The following is a 20,336-nucleotide window of genomic DNA, read 5'->3' as shown; positions in this document are numbered from 1 at the left end:
TTAACGTATTACTATCAGCAAATGAAAAAGAATAAATGTAAACAGGTAAATAGACACAAAGCCCGATTAGTGAAGCAACACGGCAGAACACAGACAAGATGCTAACCAGCTATGTTTCCTACATGAGAGATTAACCTTCCTAGAACTCTGTTACTTTACACGTTAAAAAAAAAAAAACAGCTGTTGGATAACTAACGTGCAGTTTATTTGCAGCATTAGATTTCTATGATTCTACAGGCCAGAAAAATCTCCCAAATGCATTCTTTCCTCTGGGGGCACTTAGAGAAAAGCAAAGACAGGCTGTGAAGCCAGACAGACGGGAGGCCTGTGGCGGTGCGTGCTGAGCAGCGACCGCTCTGAGTCCCAGGTCCTCACCTGCGCGCCAGGTGTGATGCAGATGCCGCATGGCGGCTGTGAGGCACAGTGAGGCTCAGACACAGCAGCGCAGGCTTGTTTGGGGGGGGGGGGTGCAGTCAGCAGTTCCAGCGCCCCTGCGCCTGCTGAAGCCCCTCCCTCTCGGGCAACATGGTTCCCTCTATGCTGTGGTGTCCATGGCTTTTGCTGTTACTGCTGTCTTTTTCACGTAAGCCCTCCCACTTCCTTTTCAAGACTGAAAGCTTTCAGAATTTTCTCTGCTGCTGAGCCCTGGCCACTCTCGGGGCACCAGAGACTCTCCCGCCTGTGGGATAGTGCCACCCTCTAAGCCAGTCAGGGAGTCCCCACCTGCGGGGGCCCACAGGGAGCCCCCCGCAACCCCGGGCTGGGGAAGATGCTGTGGACGGGAGGAGAGGTGCAATGAGGCTACTTTTCCTTTCTCCAAACCGGCAGGATTTCCTTGCCTTTAAAGAGTGAGTGCTCCCAAATTTTTGAGTACACAAAAGAATTTTGGTGTCCTACACTAGGTATCCCTAAATTTCTGCTACTTGTCTTCCCTTTTACCGTTTTGTCAATCTCCCAGTTTCCCCCAAATCAGCTTTAAGAGTTACATGATGTATGCAGCACTATCCAGACACATGTGATTTGTCAAAATTCTTGCAGAAGGTTTACCTTATATAACGTTTTTGGTCATGTAAGGTCGATGGTGTCTCAAGCAACTTATCCAGAAGTAATTCTCTTAAAGCTTCAATCCGTGTTTCTACTTCAGCATAATCTGTTTAAAAAGGAAAGAATTACACGACTTACAGAATGAAAATTTAAAATCCAATTACAGAAAGCAGAACAGTGGCTGCCTTGGGGTAGAGGGGCGACTAAGAGGCAAGAGGGAAATTTCTGGAGTGATGAAAACGTTCTCTCCAGGGTGTGGGTTCCATGGGCTTGTGTATCTGTCAAACTCACTGAGCTGCAACATGTAAGCCTGTGCATATCACTGCATGTAAATTTACCACAATAAAAATAAAATTATTTACAAATTTAATCAAGCCCTGTGATATTTCTCCCAGTTAATAAGGCATGACCATAAGGCATTTTAGGCTTTTCTTATTTTCTGTAACTCTAGCCTTAGAGATAATTTCAAAAGTTGTTTAGTTTGTAGGGTTAGAATTCATAAATATATTGGTCTTTCTGAAGAGGGAAGATTAAAACGTAGATTTCCGTTTCTGTAAAATATCTATAATTGATTCTTTCCAGTAGAAAAGACTTTAAATAGCAACATGATTAACAAGCAGCAAAGAATGTCCAAGACTAACCTATCCTACAGTTTTCACTCCATCTTAGTAAGAAAAGCCATCGTGTTACTTCTGAAGTAACTGTCTTACACTTGAGAAAGGGCACCATATAAACAAAAACTAAAACGAATGTAACATTCTTTGCAGACTACATTCCACATTCTTCCTGTAAAAGCAAAGTAGAAAATCTAAAAGTAATAAACAAATCTTACATTTCTTGAAAACTTGCACCTCCGTTTTCCCAAAAAGTGACTTGGCCTTTTCATAATCATTAATAACCACATCATAATCACCCTTTAAAATAAAGAAACATTTTGGAGACTGTCAGTAAAGTTTAATGAAGACATTTGGTTAAGATAAAAAACATCTTAACAACTCTTTAAAATTTATGACATCTATGACCATAGGTACATAAATATGCACTCTACCTTTTGGATATTCCTTTCAATATTTAGAGGAAGGTTGAAAAGAAACTTAAATCGCTGGAGCACATTGAGTGCATTTCTAGTGGAATCTGCCTTGTCCTTACGACCTAAGACTTCTTGAAATAATGTGTCCGCAGTGTTACTTGCTCCTATTTTAAAAGGACAAAAAGAAACTTAGATAAAAACTAATTTTAATCAGAAAACGTGTCACTGGACCAAAGAAATAAAATGTTAGACTGCTATTGCACTTAATATTAAAACTCAGTAGACTTTTCTAAAAGTCAGCTATATTGGAGGTTTTTTTACGGTTTGCTAAAATACAATTTTCTTTTTGCCTGTGAAGTCTTTTCATATGTGTATACCAATTAATGGTATCCAATTAAGAATAACCATACTTACCGGGCCCAAATAAATTGTCTAATGTGAATCTACATTTATTTTAGCTTCTTTTAAGGTTTACAGCATTATGGACCCTTAGGTTACTTCATTAATTCAGACAACAGGTTAAAACCCACACATATACACGCGTGCACACACACGTACACTAGTTAAATTCTCTGGATTCAATATCTACATATCCATAGTAATAAAAAAAAAAATGGAAAAAATTTTTCAGAAAAGTTGTTCAAAAGAAATACTTTAGACCTAATCCTACTTCTACATAAAATTATCTAGCAGGCACAAAAAATGATATAAGCAATTTAAAATGTCAAACTTTAACACACCACTATTAATGAATATTTCTTAAATCAGCTTAATATTTCTTAAAATGATACACAAACTGGACATTCTATATATATGTATTTTTTTTACCTTAAAGACCTCAAACTCTATGAATCACTGTAATGAAAGAGTTTCTTTATCTAAAACAAAATTTACTGTGTACAAAAATAGTTAAGCTTTTTCAACTTGTGAATTATTTTTAATTAGTCACAAGAAAAGGGGAGAAAAAGGATAAACTTTTTTTGGCTGTTTGACCACTGCTCATAAAAAGTTTCTACATTATCTGGTCTAGTGACTATACTTTAAGCAAAGATGAAGAAAACGACCTCAGTCTTGCTGGGTGGCTGGCGCGCCGCATTCTCTGGTCCACACTGTGGGTGGCCTGAGTGTGTTAAAAGTCATCTTTGTAACATAATTGTTTTATCTAAATAATGTTTAAATTCTGTTGAAATTTTAAAGGCCTGGTATAAAAACTTTGTTTTGTCAGGACAGCTATTTTCACCACCCACTATTTAATGTAGAATACTAAATTTCTACTCTGAGAAAAAAAATATATTCCCTTCTTGCCACCAAACCATATAATATAATGATGACTAAATGAATATTAGAAATGTGATTAAGATTAAAAGTATTTTTCTTGGAAGAAAATTAATATTAAGCACTTGTTTATCATTTAGAAATAAACGTCACGAATTGAGGCTTCATGAATGAATTAGATACGTGAATGGGGACTGAATATTTTTAAAGGTTGATTACTTATGTGTGCGCTGCGGATGTTAAATCCCCAAGCACTTTCTCTACAATGAAGGAGTACAAAATATCAAAATTAGATTTTTTATTCATCTTATTTTAAAGACAATTAAAAACTACAAACTAATAATTTCAAACTCCCCTAAAAAGTATAACAAGCACAGGTAAAAAATCTGCTTAAAATTAAATAAAATATAAATATTTAATACAGAAAAACTTATAGGCAGAAATTATAAACTATAAAATTAAAATTTAGTTTAGTTACACAGAAATGTATACATATAGAGAATTCTAATTTATGTACAAATTTTAAGTCATGAAATTATGATTTTAATTTATAGACAATTTCTGTCCATAAATTATTCTGTTGCGAACTTTACTGCATTCACAGTAAAATTTTGGGAGTTCATAGCTCTGATAACTGGATGATTATATACAGTCAGAAAATAAACGAAAGCAGGGAAACCGAGATTTGAGCAAGCAGATAAAAATCAGCAGCAGCTCACCAGCCGCGGCTGAGAGGAGAAGGGCACGCTGGCTCCACGAACGGAGGCAGGACTGCCCTGAAGGCCACCTGCACCAGCCCACGAGCAGCCCCGGGCAAGTGCAGGCTGAAGGCTGACCCCTTCCCCCCGCAGGGACACTGCATCATGGTCTCGGGGATGGATGCCCCTGCACTGACAGCAATGACACTGGCCTCAGCTGGGCTGGCAGGGCAGTGATGTTCTCCTCAGCGTGAGACAGGGAGATACGGATGGACCCGGAGGGCTCCACACCACGTGCAGTCACTGGAAGACAGACCCTGAGTGGCTCCACTTACACGTGGAGCCTGAAAAGCCGAGCTCTTGTAAGCAGGCCGGGCTGGGGCCACGGGGAGATGGATGCGCTCTGAGGATGTGATGCACGGCATCGGAAACAGAGCTAACAGTGCTGTACTGTAGCCTGAAAGTGGCTTCAAGAGGAAATCTCAGACATTCTCACCACAAACAAATGGAATTACGTGTGGCGACAGCGCTGGCGGCGGGGGGCGGGGGGGCGCGGGGGGGTGAACACACGGCATCACAGACAGGTATCCAACCATCACACTGCGCACCTTAAACTTGCACAATGTCCCGTGTCAACTATATCTCAACAGAGCTGGAGAATAAGATGGGAAGACAAGTCACTGCAGCACTGCCCACTGACCAATCAAACTCACACCTGCCCTCAAAGATGGACAAACACTGTAACTGTGCCCGGAACCCGTCATCCACAAAAGCTAGTCGTGTAATTCTGATGGCGCCTGGTCATTTCAAGCATGTTTATTAAAGTAAACACGAAGCTCTCTCTGGCCCCTTTTCACGGCACTGGCACCCAGCACAGAGGACGGTACGGGTAATGTATAACCTGCGTCTCTGCTTGATGGGAGCTGGGGTGGGGGGGGGGATGGGAGGAGGGTTCCCCCTACACACCCACGACACAATTTACCCCAGGAACAATAAAGCTGAATGAAATTTAAGGTAACTTTTCAACGTATACTTAAATTCATAGCAAAACCAGGACACAAAGAGACTGAACAACCTGCTGTGTGTCTCGTTTCTCTTAACAGACTCCAGGAAACGGCCAGGCAGGCAGCTGTCTGACATTACAGGGCGACCTTACACGGACAAGGTCACTACCTGAGTCACCTAGCGCTCGTTCCCAGCCGGGCCTGGCGCCGGGGTCCCACAACCGCTCTCGCATCACCAGTGCACATTTCTGCCGGCTTCTCCTCTGGTCTCTACCCAGCTCCCTCGGGTGCGTTCTCTGGACAGATGGCAGAATGTTTTTCTAAAAGTTCGCCATGTGACTTCCTTATTTAAAATCCTCCCACGGCTCACCAGTAGTCTCAGGATAAAGACAAATTCCACAGCGCCGCACAGAGAGCTTGTCACGAGCAGACCCCTCGACCCGGCAGCCTCAGCCCTCACATCTGCACCCCAGGGTACTCGGTTCTGCTTCATGGCCCACAGCCATCTCCCCTGAGGTCAGCACCTTCCTCCTCGTGCGGCCTGCCCCGCCCGGATGCACCTGGGCCCACTTAGTGCCCACCGGCCAATGTCGGCCTGCCTGGCCTGTCCCCCTCCTCTCCCGAGGCTCGGAGCCCTCCCCCGTCCTCTCTCCATCCACTTTTCCATCAGGTGCCCCTTGTGGGGCTCCGGGACCCCTACCAGCAGAGCACTGTCACACCACAATTTAATCCCCTGCCTATCTGGACCTACTTTGCACTGGATTATAAACTCTCAGAATTAAAGCACAAGTTTCATCCTCCTGTCCCTGGAATATAAATAAGAGCGCTCAATAAACGCTTACAGGGCAAGTACCAGAAACCAGCCTCAGAACCAGTGCCCAGGACGCTGTTCCCTGAGGGAGGGACAGCACAGGGCCCATGTGCAGGACCACGTCAGTGATCGGGCAGCTGAGCCGAGCACAGCAAGCAACCCTAATAATGCGAAAACGACGCTTGTTCTGTGACTTAAAAAATTTTTGCTGAAGCATTAAAAACTTGCTTACTGTTGGTTATAGATCAATAAGAAAATGAAAAATCAGTAAACCTAATTTTTATTTAGTACACTATAAAACGTTAGAAACACTGAAAATTCAAGTGTTTAATTTCTTCGTAAAAAATATCATCAAGATAGCCCGCCTCTTCTTGTCATAAAGTTTACAGCACGTATCAAGCATCTTTTCTGTGCTCTGACAAACAATCACGCTCGTTTCCAAGTCTGTCTGCTGTACTTCCAGCTTCACGGGTCAGCTCTGAGCGCTCTGTCGGCCTCACTCCCTCTGGGACAGCCTTACCCCCTCATCACACCTTCCTGGCTTCGGTGGGGAAGTCCACCCTCACTGAGCTCCTCGGGGCTCCCAGTGCCAGTGTCCACACCCCACCACAGCCACTTCTACAACCCAAGTCGTGCTGGATTTGAATTCCACCCACACTGTCACCACTTTCCCTTTTCTGGTGCACTTTCATCTCTGTGGGCCAACTTCCCCTTCTGAGTCTCCATGTCTGTGAAACGTCTGCAAGTTTCTCTCTGGGAGACGAGGAGGCTGCACACGGGCGCACTCTGCTGTCTGAGCAGGGCCTGGCAAGCGTATGCAGTGGGTCCCCCCGACTCTGCAGGAAGAGCAGCTGGGCATCTGTTACTGGTGAACGTTCAGTGGACCGCAGAGCTAGCAACCGGGTGTGTACCTGATGCAACGTGGCAAGCATACTGGTCACTGAAACCCACGCATCCCAAACCAGCAAGGCAGTCTGTAGTTTAAAGCGCAGACTCAGAGCCAGATGCGTAGACACAAATCCCAGCTCTGCCACTTACTGCTGATGTGACTTTAGGTAACGCGTTCAATCCTTCTGAGCCTCAGTTTTTCGTCAATAAAATGGAGGTTACAGCACAAGCCTCCCAGGGTTACCGTGGGGGCTGAGCACCTGTGGACTGTGGGAGCAAGCCCTGACGCCAGTGAGGGGCACAGAGGTCTAGCTGTCCCGGCTCTGGCGACGCACACCTAGACCGCACGGTCCCTCCCTGCACCTGCCTGCCTAGCCCAGCCGCACCAGCCACACGGGGCTACTTCGACTTAAAGCCAAATTATTAAGATTGAATAAAAATTAAATTCCTCAGCAATACTAGTTCCATTTTAAGTGCTCAAGAGCTACATTTCCATCATGGCAGAAGTTCTGTTGGACGGCGCTGTTCTATGATGCTCTTGGAATAGGTAACAACACAGAGTGAGATACGTGGATTTGATAGAAATTAACAGTCTTCACTTCATCACTGGCTTGAAATCAAGAAGGAATTATTAAATACCAAGGCAAATATGAGAAACATGTATCAGTGAAAACAAAAAAGAATTTCAATGAAAGGCTTCAGCATTGATAAATTCTGAACAAAAGGGACTGAATTTCTTAGTCAACATCACCCTTTAGAAACTTAAAGTGAAAAAGGTTGCCCAAATTTTAAAAACTTTCATTTAAAATAACTCAGGGAAAATGCACGTTAGTATGTAATTATACACAAGATTAAAGCATTAATATAATCTAAGCAGACGTAGAGAATGGATTTGAGGACACGGGGAGGGGGAAGGGGAAGCTGGGACGAAGTGAGAGAGTGGCATGGACATATATACACTACCAAACGTAAAATAGATAGCTACTGGGAAGCAGCTGCATACAGCACAGGGAGATGAGCTCGGTGCTTTGAGACCACCTAGAGGGGTGGGATAGGGAGGGTGGGAGGGAGACGCAAGAGGGAGGGGATATGGGGATATATGTGTACGTATAGCTGATTCACTTTGTTTTACAGCAGAAACTAACACAACACTGTAAAGCAATTATACTCCAATAAAGATGCTAATAAATAAATAAAAGGAGAAATAGAAATTCGAAAAAAAGAAAAAATATATAATCTAAGCAAACCAGACTACATTTGCACTCCTGCATAATTTCTGTTTCAGTTCCCCGGTGGTACAGCTCCTGAAGATCGGTGAATCGGTGACCCGGGCACGCCGTCGGGGCAGGGGACCTGCTTGTTGGGTGGCAGCCACACCCCTCCCAGCTCCATACTCAACGCTGGACCCAGCACGGCACTTGACACAACCAGTCTTACAAATGTTGGCCAAGCTGACCTAGACTAACACGACTTACCCTAAGACAGCAAACATCAACATCCGGTTGACATAAAAATGTTTCTAGGAAAAATGGATTGTTACAAAGGAATATAATCTACAGCAAATTTTTATCCCAGAAAGTCCTGAGTCTCAAAGAAGTGACATTCACGTTAAGCCAACTTTACCCAAAAAAGAGCAAATTTCAGTAGAAAGTTAAAAGGACACATTTCTAGAAAAAGTTTGTGCTTATAAAGGAACAGAAGTAAAACCATTTCCCTTACAAATTTTATACCACAAATCCCAAAGGAGAATTACCTAAAACTACTGAAAAGAAAAAAATTACGTTAACATACTATGCCAGGCCTCACCCATGAAACAGATCGTGATTTTTTCCAAACCTGAGCCAATATCCATTTTCTTATACTGATACAATGAGATACTTACTAAGCCAGATTGTTCTCACAAGCCACCTTTTAAAAGTTACTGACATAGGGCTTCCCTGGTGGCGCAGTGGTTGAGAATCTGCCTGCCAATGCAGGGGACACGGGTTCGAGCCCTGGTCTGGGAAGATCCCACATGCCGCGGAGCAAATGGGCCCGTGAGCCACAACTACTGAGCCTGCGCGTCTGGAGCCTGTGCTCCGCAACAAGAGAGGCCGCGATAGTGAGGCCCGCGCACCGCGATGAAGAGTGGCCCCCGCTTGCCGCAACTAGAGAAAGCCCTCGCACAGAAACGAAGATCCAACACAGCCATAAGTAAATAAATAAATAAACTTAAAAAAAAAAAAAGAAAAAAAAAGTTACTGACATAATCTTTTTTTTAAACAGATATCATGGTTTGATGGCAACTTCTCCAGGGAAAATAACATCCCTAAACAGAAAATATCCATCCAAGACCTTAAAATGTCTATGTTAATATAGAAATAGCTTTAGTAAATGCTTATTTGGGCTGAATTCAGAATATATCCATTTGAACAAAGCTGGTGACTTGGTTCTCAGACGAGAACAAGGAACGAGGTAAAATCTCAAGGCAAAATGGTAATGATGATGATAATAATACCAACAACCAGAGACAAAAAAATTTCAAGTTCTGTCAAACTCATAAAGTTTGGGATGAAATCCAAGTACTCAAATTCTACTACCAAGGAAAGCCTATATCAAATTAAAGCTTCTTTCTAGGAAACACTTTTATTATCAGAGCTATCCCCAGGTTTACAAATAGATATTTACAAAAAAGCTCAGAAACTTTTGCTGATGGGACTAAATTAAGCTGGACGTGCAAAACTGACTTGCTATCACAGTCCTGCATTCATAGAATCACTAAAGAGCTGATGCCGGGGTTCTTAAATGTTTCGGTTATTCTCGACCCTACCCTACTTCCTGGAGAAATCATATGCTATATGTGCTTATACTTGAAAACTAGGACAGTCCCCTGGGCATTACTGCTCCTTGTCAAATATTTTTACTACATACGTGGAAGAGAATAATTTACTTTTAAGCCACTAATATTATAACAGGGATTGATTTATCTGATGAGTTTCTTCTAAATCAGTAGGATAAGTAGCTGGAAGTACAGATGTCAGAAAAAAGAAGGGGAGGTGGACAGGGCCTCCAACTGCATGTATCAGTTTCTCTTGGCCTACAATTCTTACAAAATGTCTCACAGTTAGAAACACTCAAATATGCAGCTGCCTTAAAGTTGTTTTGGAAAAAGACAAGGCACAAATAAATAGACAGCAGCTCGGTATCTGTCACTCTAGTAGCTGATGTTATTTGCATTGATGCTGGCACATACTTGAAGATGCTTTTTCAGGTTTCGGTCAATGACAATCTTGGTTACTGCTGCGGCACTTTTCTATCTTTGATGATGCTATTTATATCCCGGCCCTCTTTATGGCAGCAAATTTTACTTTTTAAGAAGTACACTGGCTTGCTTTCAAATGATGAGTTCTCATAAATAAAATGCAAACAGAAAGAGAACATTCATTTTCAATGTTGTTATTCCCCTTTATGTTCATTAAATCACTACTATTTAGAAATAAATACTAAAATACAACTTACTGCCTTGTTCTGTGAAACCAGGTCCAAGAACTGTATCAAAGCTTGTTATGAAGTCCATAAATAGTTTTGGGTAGTAGGACAAAACTTACTGTTCAGAACATTCTCCAGTTTCTGCGTCATGGATCCTTCTACTTTTTCCGTTCCATCCGCTTCTAGTTTTTGATGGATGGCTAGAAAAAAGCATCTAGTTAAAACACAGGCTGTTTTAATGGGTGGGAAAACATTACGTCAAAATGACATTTTTAAACAGCATAAAAAATGGTCATATTTTCACTGCTAGAAAGAAGCACAAACACACAAAAACTCTGCACAAACTCTGCAAAGTAACCAGCAGACACCAGTCTTAAGTCATGGTAGTTTAATGCTGTTAAAATAGTACATAATACACGTACTTAGTCATCTGATCACCAAGGCTGAGTGGTAAAGACGGTTGAATTAAAAAAGAAAAGTGAGGGCTTCCCTGGTGGCGCAGTGGTTGAGAGTCTGCCTGCCAATGCAGGGGACACGGGTTCGAGCCCTGGTCCGGGAAGATCCCACATGCCACGGAGCAACTGGGCCCGTGAGCCACAACTACTGAGCCTGCGCGTCTGGAGCCTGTGCTCCGCAACAAGAGAGGCCGCGACAGTGAGAGGCCCGCGCACCGCAATGAAGAGTGGCCCCCGCTCGCCGCAACTAGAGAAAGCCCTCGCACAGAAACGAAGACCCAACACAATCATAAATAAATAAATTAATCAAAAAAAAAAAGATGAACTTACATAATTATCTGAAAAGGTTATTAAAAAAAAAAAAGTGAGGCTTAAATAACTAATATCTTTGATATCTGGCCATAAGAAAGTCATTCTTATTTCTCAGTTTCACCATCTACAAAATAGAAACACTACTATTTGATATCTATCAACCTCAAAATATTTAATTTCAGCCTTGGGATTTAACATGGCAAAATACGTATTATTCATGTTCTATTCAGTCTGTAATTATTTCCCTGGAGGTTCTCAAGAAATATCTAGTAACATCTACCAATACGTCAATTTGTGGATGTACGAATTACACTGGAGTTGTTTGCTAATACTGACGCACATCTGAATGATTCTGATAAAGAGTATTAGGAAAGCATTAATTTATATTTAAAAACTTTTACCTGCTGAAGAGAGGAGGTTTTAAACAGCAGATCAGGCTTGCTCAGGTGACTCATTAAGAAAATTTTCAAAACAAATCCCCAAATACAATTTCAAATTCAAAACTGTGACACAGTAAAAGTAATAAAAATAGCAAGGCAAATATTATTGAGGCATGACCATAAGCAGAGCACCATGATAAGTTTCTAATGCACGATGCGTATCTGGTAAGAAGCCAATGATGAGCTTCTAATGTTATTTCTATTTCACAGATGGGGAAACCACGGCTCAGTAAAATTAAATAAGCTGACCAAGGTCACAAAGCCAAACCCCAAATTTGAGCTCAAGTGGTGTGATCCCAGGACAAGAAGCTTCACCACATCCTGCCCACACTGCATGGGCAGGTGACCCAAACCCCCTCAGCCTTTGTTTCCACGTCTGTAAACTGGGAACAACAGAACTACTATGTCAGTGGGGAACTGCATTCAGTTGCAAATACAAGACTTCTTTCCAAAATAACAGCTGCTGAGACAGCCAGGATTCTACGCCTTCACCAGACGTGCTCCAGCACACACTCCGCTGCAGGACGGCTCACTGCCCAGCATCCCAGCAGGACTTCAGGGCAGCAGCACTCCTGGACATGAGCTCTTCTCTAACATTCCAACTCCTCCTTAGAAGGAACTGACAGGTTCTGCCTCAACCCACCAGTCAGGAGTGGCAGATTTACAGGGAAAAAAAGTCTGTCTAAGCAAAACTGATGTGTGTTTCTTTAATCAATTACAATTTCATTGGTTTCCCTTGACTCACTGGTTAGGGAATTCTGGGTCAAATGAGCTTTGAACATCAACTTCTTCTTTTAATTAGTTTCTAGTCTTAATCTTGTCCTTTTTTATACTTTTTTGTAAAACAACCTCAAATTTTGCATGAAACTCTAAAAATATACTGCTTCTCTGTTGAAAAAACACATTCACAGGAAGAAAAATATATATATTTGCGGGGAAAAACCAACTACTGTATTTTTAATTGTCTTGGTTGAGTCAGAAATGAAAAGAAAGTTATTTATCTAATATTTTAAATTTGGATTATGTGATGACATAAAACATTTCCACATACCTTGAATTGATTAAGTTAAATGGGAAAGAACTTTCCTATCTTTAAGGAACGGAGATAAAAAAGCCCAAATATTAAAAAGCGAAACCAGAAGGACGCCTATGTTCCAAACAAGCACATCTGCTCGCGCTGCTCCTAAGCAAAGGCTGCTGTGTTCCTGACGGTCCTGGCTGGAAGGGAGCGAGTGGCCACGTGGCATGTTATTAGGTGGTCACCACTCCCGGTCTATCGGTGGCAGTTAAGAGGTTACACCTGAGAGCTTCCGCTCGAATGCTGCTTCTAAGTGAGAGTCTGCACTAAACCAGTCCCCAGCCACATTCTCTGCTACTGACAGGCCCCTTGCCGCTCCACAGGTCCAGGCTGCTGCATGGCTCACAGCCCTGTTCCTCCACAAAGCGGCTTCCTGCGCCCATCTCCACACAGCAGACCCCTCAGGCTGTCAGCCAGCATGAGGACCCAGAGACACTGGGATCTGATAAAGGCAATCCTACTTTCCAGAAAACTAATGCAAATAACCCAAGGTCTGGGTCACTTGACCTTTTATTTTCTCTGAAAACATTTTTAAATAGTATAACTCAATAAGCAACTTGGGGGCTTCCCTGGTGGCTCAGTGGTTAAGAATCCGCCTGCCAATGCAGGGGACACGGGTTTGAGCCCTGGTCCGGGAAGATCCCACATGCCGCGGAGCAACTAAGCCCTTGCGTCACAACTACTGAGCCTGCGACTAAGCCCTTGCGTCACAACTACTGAGCCTGCGCTCTAGAGCCTGCGAGCCACAACTACTGAGCCCTCATGCCACAACTACTGAAGCCCACGCACCTAGAGCCTGTGCTCCGCAACAAGAGAAGCCACTGCAATGAGAAGCCCGCGCACCACAACGAAGAGTAGCTCCCGCTCGCCACAAGAGAAAGCCCGCGCTCCGCAACAAAGACCCAACGCAGCCAAAAATAAATTAATTAAAAAAAAAATTGTGACCTTGATAAGCAGAAAAACCTCAAGAAAAAAAAAGAGCAACTCAGTCCACAGTCACAGGCTTGTTACAATTTCTCGTGTATTAAAACTTAAATATGTGAAGCAGTTGAACACCATAAATCTATATTTGGGAAACAAAAAAGTATGTATGGGAAAGTTCTACTCAAAGAAAAATCAGTTACAGAAAGACTGCCTACTGATTCAAAGAAATGATTTGTTTTATTGAACTCTCTAACAGAATGTGGACATCGAACTTTCTAATTTCAATTTAAGAATTCATAATATTTGGGTATGCATTTATATAACGCCATTATTAGGTGAGCACTAAGGAAAGGCATGAGTGCAGGTGGAGCCCCTCAGGAGTGTCAGGCACACGGCCATCCACGAGCTAGCTGCAGGCTCTAACCGCTGAACACTGTGACCGGCCTGTGTGCGGCAGGCATTTCAGGCTACACCAGAGACTGGCAAACTACTTTTGTAAGAAACACACAGTAAATATTGAGGGCTTTGGGGGCCACAGGGGGCCTCTAGCACACATTCTTCTCCCTTGTTTTCTTAAACAACTCTTGAAAAACAGGCATGTTTAGCTCCTGACATGTACAAAGACAGGTGTGGTCCAACTTGGTCCAGGTGCCAACCTCTGAGGATAATACTAAGATAGAACACTAGGCAGGGTTAGGGTGAGATGCATTAATAACTCAGATTTATATACAGCTTTTCAAACATTTAGTTCTCTACTTCTTACTCTACCAAATTTTTATCAGAGTGGCTAAATCATACATAAATTACATCTAAATTGGTTGGGTACTCTATGAATTCTTTCCTTCCTCAGTTATACTGAAAACAACAATAACATAATTCCAACTACTCCTTCGAAGACTAGCAGGTACAAAGGAGCCCACTTAAGACAGTGGGTCCTGGATAAGTGCGTGCCGAGGTTATCTGCATCCCTCAACAGAGTGGCACCCACTCCTGAAGCAGCAGCAACACACGGACGGAGGGAGGGCCATGCGTGTTCTGAGCAGCACACGCTGCCACTCTGCCTGGGCCTCTTCCCTCGGCCACCCCTCACCTAGCGTATGGTAAAGAAGGCCAGGCCCACAGTTGTTCTCAGAAGGCGCAGTTGATGGGGCTGGACCTGCCACTAAAACAAGTGATTGGACAGGTGAGGGTCAGAGGGACTGAGGAACAGCCGGCCCTTCCTGTAAGGAGGCCCCACAGGCACCACCGCAAGCGGGGAGAACCTGGGCTTCAAGGCTTTGAGGGCCGGAAGGGCACAGCAGGGCGACAGCCACGGGAAAGTGGAGTACGGTGCTGGGAATATTTTTGCAGGATATGGTAAAGAAAAAACTATAATAATAAACACACCGAGGTTAACATTGGCAGATTAGTTATGCCAGACACACTTCTTGCCAAATTCTAATTAAAATACTCATGGTACACACAGGAATAAAGAAAACAGCATAAAACCTTAAAGATAAATAAAAGCCACGCAAGAAGGTAATTGCTGCCAACTGTACACCTGACTGGGATGGACTGAAAAAAATCCTTGGACTGTGTATGAAAAAAGTCCACTCGGTCAAGAGAAGAACACAGATGATATCAAAAGGGCAGAGAAAGGTATTTATCCAGCTAACTCTGTAACACAGGGTGGCCCAGACATGACACACCTGCAGACTTTTTCCCAAGCCTTCAAGACTACAGAGTCTCCCCTACTGTTCTCACCTCCAACACCCCTTTAAGGAAAGGACTGTTTAAGCACGACCATTTCCCAGCACCCAGCGCGCAGGAGAGGGAGGGAAACTAGCAGAGGGCTCCTCCCCTGGGCACGGCGCAGGGAAGCAGCAGGGCAAGAGACCTCTCAGAGACACCCCGGGGAGTGACAGCTGACTGAGCAGAAGAGAAGTGTCAGAGCCTGCAGGTGCGAGTCTACAGGCTCCAAAAGCTCATCAAGTGTTGGGTAAAATGAATAAAAACAAGACCTACATTCCAATATATCCTGAAAAGGTGGTTTCTTTGTTTTGGGGTTTTTTTTTTTTAATAATTTAAGGCTAAACAAATATATCTTAAGCATTTAGGCAGAGAGAAAAATAAACAAGTCACCTACAAGTAATAAAGAATTACTCTGGCTCAGGATTTCCTCTCTGTGACACTAAAAGACCCCGGATCAATGTTTTAAAAGTCATTCTCTTATGGCCAAGGGGTTGTTCATGTATGAAAGCAAGAGACACTTCTGCATGCAGGAATTCAACAGATGACACACAAGAGTTACAAAACAAAAAATCCAAAGAGGAAAGATGACACATATACACAACTGGCAACAAACATAAAAGCCAATGAAATGTATGTGTATAAATGGTAAATTTTAAGTAACTGTGGTAAATATGAAATTAAATGCAAAAGACAAGAATAAATCTAGAAACAGAATCATAAAATAGAACAGGTAAAAAAAAGCAGCTGGGTCTCTGACTTCAGATTAAGTTAAGACCAGAAAAAAGGAAAGCACATGAGGAATGCAGATGTGCCAAACTGTTGTCATGCACATCAGGAGTCAGAGACAACCTGTAATAAAACGTAAGACCATTTCTTCCAAATCTGCAAACAATATGGTCCATATAGCAGAAGTAAAAATGAAAAAAGAAAAAATAACAGAACAAAAGGACAGAAGTTTCACTTATGATAAATGTACACGGCTTAAATTCTTCTATGAAAAGGCAGAACCTCTCAGAACGGCATAAAAGAATATAAATCCTACCATTTCTTGCTTATAAGAGAGAAACAAAATCAAAATTTCTCAAGGTTAAAAAGAACTTAATGCATAATATCATCTAGCAAATGCATACAAAAGGAAGGGTATGGAATGTTAATCCTGTACAGTAAAGAATTTAATCTTGCCCAAAGAGAGGGTTGGCCTTTGCCCTCGGCTGCTGGAAGGTCACCTCTAAGCTCTTCAAGCATCTTCTGTGATGGGGCCTCACCGCACAGTCTGACAATGTGGTTTATGGTGAGGGCTTTGGTCACTTGGCATTGGCTCGATCTCCAGAGGGACTGGAGATGGAGGCCAGCTGTTGGAGTCAGCTCGTGTCTATGTGACAGAGCTCCAATAAAAACTCCGGACCCCAGGCTTGGGTGCAACACTCCACGCCGCCATCTCATATAAGTTGAGGGGGAAAAAGACCAAAAGGAAATACATCAAAATGTTACTGTGATTATCCCTACAGTAGGGTTTCAAGTCGTTCTTGATTATTTGTCTGTTTAATATTTTTTGTAATGTACATTTACATCAAAAAATAGAAAAGCTAGATATATGTGTGTCTAAAATTTTCTAATTTACCATTAAAATCATTTTCTATACGCCATAGAGTCACTCGCTTATTAGTAGTTGGTCAGCATTATCATCTTTGCTAAACTTTAAATTACCAGTATACTTCTAGGACAAATGTCTAATAAATGAGACTAAATTTAATGCACCAAATAAAACCTCTTGAAATCTGCCAGGAGTGAAGCCATTTACATAAGTAAAACCATAAATAAATGAATACAAGTATACATGTGTTTACAAATACATATGTTAACAAAAAAAGGGTGGAGAGAAGAGTCAAGCATGTTTTTGCTAAGGAAGTATTGTAATTACAATAATTATGAGAACTGCTAATCACATATGGCAAATTATTACGTGCACAGCTACCAGGCATATCGATAACTTCATTTAACTCGAGAACACTAAACTCAGTTCATTTATGCTCAAGTTTCTGCTGCTGACATAGCACCACTGACAACTTAGAATATCAATAAGCACAAAGAAAGAAGAAAATAACACCATCAAAAAACGCAGGGCACAGAGACTTTATCAAAGTTCACCTGACTTCTCAGCTCCCTCCCAGGCATTCACAACTCACTCCTTCAAAGACCTAACTTCTACGTGCAGAGAGCTGTACCAGATGCACATGTAACTTGTCAAAAGGCAACCAAGCGTGTCTCGCCCAGGAGGAGAAGGGTTTTAAAAAAGATAATAGGACATCCGAACTTTAACAGTGCGAATTAATTTTAAAAACTTACTGAATTGAAGAAGGTGTGGCCTCTTAGTCTACAGTTAGGGTTATAGGTACTTAGCTATACAGGTACTTAGTTACAGGTGTCTTTGTTTTTAAAAAGAATTGGGCTTACTTTTTTTTTTTTTAATATATCTTACTTTTTACTAGATAAACAATAATTTGATTTCTATTAATTAAAGGTAGTTTAAGAGAAAGAAAAAAATAAAATAACCTACCCAACATCTTCCCTTGAAATGTCTGAAGCCACACCATTTCTATTGAATACAATTTCCCTCCCACGTAAGGATGAGTACATGGATGGGGGAGTTAGCTACCGTGCGGGGCTGGTGGGGCGATGGCTACAAAGAAAGGACACGTTATCACCAATTCTTCCCAGACCAAACACACAATGGGTCACATCTACAGAATTAGTCCCATGTGCAAGATACTGATGGCTGTACAAGGATTTTTAAAATTCTAGAATTCTACCCTTGGGATTTAACTGGACACCGGGCACTGCGGGGAGGCAGCGTGGTCTCCTATTTCACACGTGTCTGATGGGTGAGCAAAGCCTCAGGGACAAATACTTAAGGTACCAAGCCTTCAAAGAGATCCCAGCCCGGCCACAAAGACTGACTGGTGGCCACTGCAGAGCTCCGCTCCAGGGACACGGCCTCAGCGTCACAGCCCGCAAACACTCTGTACGTGCAGGGCCGGGTGTCCGCGGGGAAGCTCCAGCAGATGGCTGAGGGTCACCTTACCTGAGAGGGCGTCCTGTGCCTCAAAGAAAGTACTGAGTCCCCCTTTCACGCACGCCAGGCTGCCCTCGCTCTTCTTGTTAGCCTGCCTCTTCAGGTGGGTGACGGCCATTTTGAGCTGTTCAAAACTGAAGTGAAATGAAGAAACCACAAGAAGATAATGCATCAAGTGTGAAATACTGAAGCCTACCCTGGAAAGATACAGACTGATATAATATGTAATCAGATGAAACCAAGCTTTCAAATTCTTACCTAGATCTAAACCTTTACATGTTATGAACGCCAAAGTTACAGCAGCTATACAAGGAGATCTGTAGCCCTCATATGTCAGACCCCTGGGAAGTAAATACACATGGACACATTCTTATAATCGACCCAAATCACACACAGGATTTGCCAGGTAAGGAGTTTTGAAGAGCGTCTCCCAGATGGGGAGACCTGGACCATGCAGTGCTGGGTGCCAGGACTAAGGAGGACCCCTTGGACGTCCACTGCTGTGCTCTGGACACAAGCTGAGCACGCTGACTCTTCAGCCCATCACGACCGGGCCCCGCCATTAACAGTGAAATTACAGGAAACCTGGGGGTCAACTCAAAATTTAAATAACTAAACAGATCACACTATTTCATCTTTATATCTCAGGCAGAGAAAAAATAGTCAGATCTCTGTATTTCAGAAGTTTTATTTCCACCTGAGCTAAGAAAATCTGGCTATATAAAACGTTAACTATATTCTTGAATGCCAAGATGGACCTACACAGAGAACAGAGATCAATCCTGACATGGTGACAGAAAAGCACGTCTATAATGTGAACTCAGAACCATCTTTCACAAAGAAAGTGACAGGCATTTGCTCTAAAAATTTATCAGGCCAAATTTACTCTAGGTATATACCAACTTTTCCTGTTTTCTATAATGGTTTTCATCCCAATAGGTGAGGGAAGAATTTCTCCTAAGGTATATTTTAACAAGTTGGCTTTTCAAGAATACAAATTTTAAACAATAAGCCATTGATTTATTAAAACATTTTTACTAAATATAACTGTTTTAAGCCAGTCTTGAGAAAAAGTTACAGACCTGCTCTTGTACAGAGGGTGGGTAAACTACAAGTAGCAGACACAAAGGAGCACTTTAATTGGATACATGACCCTTGTTTATTTTTTGGCTAATTTTAAGCCAAGTCTTTGCAAGATGATAAATAACTCATCTTCCTTTGCTCTCTGGTCAGGGAAGGAGGTGTGTTCCTTGTTTTAAACCAGCACTCGAGAATTCTGTTACCTGAGTAGGGAGGGGGATCACATTCAGACACAGGACACAGCTGAGACTCCAAAGTTTTAATGGGTGGCATAAATAACGAAACATATAGAAAGAACATGATAGTAGGAAATAGGGGTCCTCTGATTAATGATCCCATTTTATAAATACGGAAACAGATACCCTGAGATGTTCATGAGCTCACCCGAGGTCAAAGGGCTGCTAAGCAGCAAAGCCAGAGGGAAACCCACGTTACCTCAAGTCTGATGAGCTGCACCCCATGAAACCACACAACACAGCCCAGCACCCACTAACCTGGCGTTGGAGTGGTTCTCTATGAGGTACCAGGCAGCCGAAAAGTTCTCACTTGTAAAATCAGCACTCATTCCAGGGAACAGCATTTCTAAGTCCTTCTGGGGAAATTTACCTCTGAGGGAGGAAAAGGTTTAAGATATATTTTGAGTGCTAGTACTACAAAGATGTAACCAACAGTAATAAACATGAATACAAACCATTACAATGATACATGATATATTATGGAGCTTACGTTTGTGTGTGTAAAAAAATATACTTCCTACACCTCAGCTAACTTAACATATAAACTTTGACTGTATATGTAAGATAGGAAATTAGTTAAAATACAGAAATTACATCAAAAAAAGAATATGATTTAAAGAGGCTGAGTTGATACTTCATGAAATCTATCCAAACATGAAATCATTTCCTACTCAGTAGATAAAAATCAAAATTTGGGTACACTGAAATTAAAAACAGTAAATCAACTTGTTAAAATGCTTTTTGTTAAAGACCTGTATGAAAGTTATTTTAAGACACACTGATGCCTGA

The 20,336-nt window shown here is 42.2% G+C and overlaps 1 protein-coding gene across 1 annotated transcript in view; it reads right to left on the bottom strand.

The window, feature by feature from the left end:
* Window positions 1-20,336, bottom strand: part of EXOC2 (exocyst complex component 2) — a 154,549-nt gene that overhangs the window by 87,369 nt on the left and 46,844 nt on the right. Inside the window, exons 5-10 of the mRNA XM_068559475.1 lie at window positions 19,806-19,919; window positions 18,241-18,365; window positions 10,338-10,418; window positions 2,093-2,238; window positions 1,877-1,958; window positions 1,048-1,150 (exon numbers count right to left, since the gene is read on the bottom strand). Coding sequence (XP_068415576.1) covers window positions 1,048-1,150; window positions 1,877-1,958; window positions 2,093-2,238; window positions 10,338-10,418; window positions 18,241-18,365; window positions 19,806-19,919 — 651 coding nt within the window. The remainder of the gene's footprint in view (window positions 1-1,047; window positions 1,151-1,876; window positions 1,959-2,092; window positions 2,239-10,337; window positions 10,419-18,240; window positions 18,366-19,805; window positions 19,920-20,336) is intronic.

The sequence above is a fragment of the Eschrichtius robustus genome, chromosome 12 (assembly GCF_028021215.1).
Source record: "Eschrichtius robustus isolate mEscRob2 chromosome 12, mEscRob2.pri, whole genome shotgun sequence".
Classification (NCBI taxonomy): Eukaryota; Metazoa; Chordata; class Mammalia; order Artiodactyla; family Eschrichtiidae; genus Eschrichtius; species Eschrichtius robustus.
This window is presented reverse-complemented; position numbering and strand designations above follow the sequence as displayed.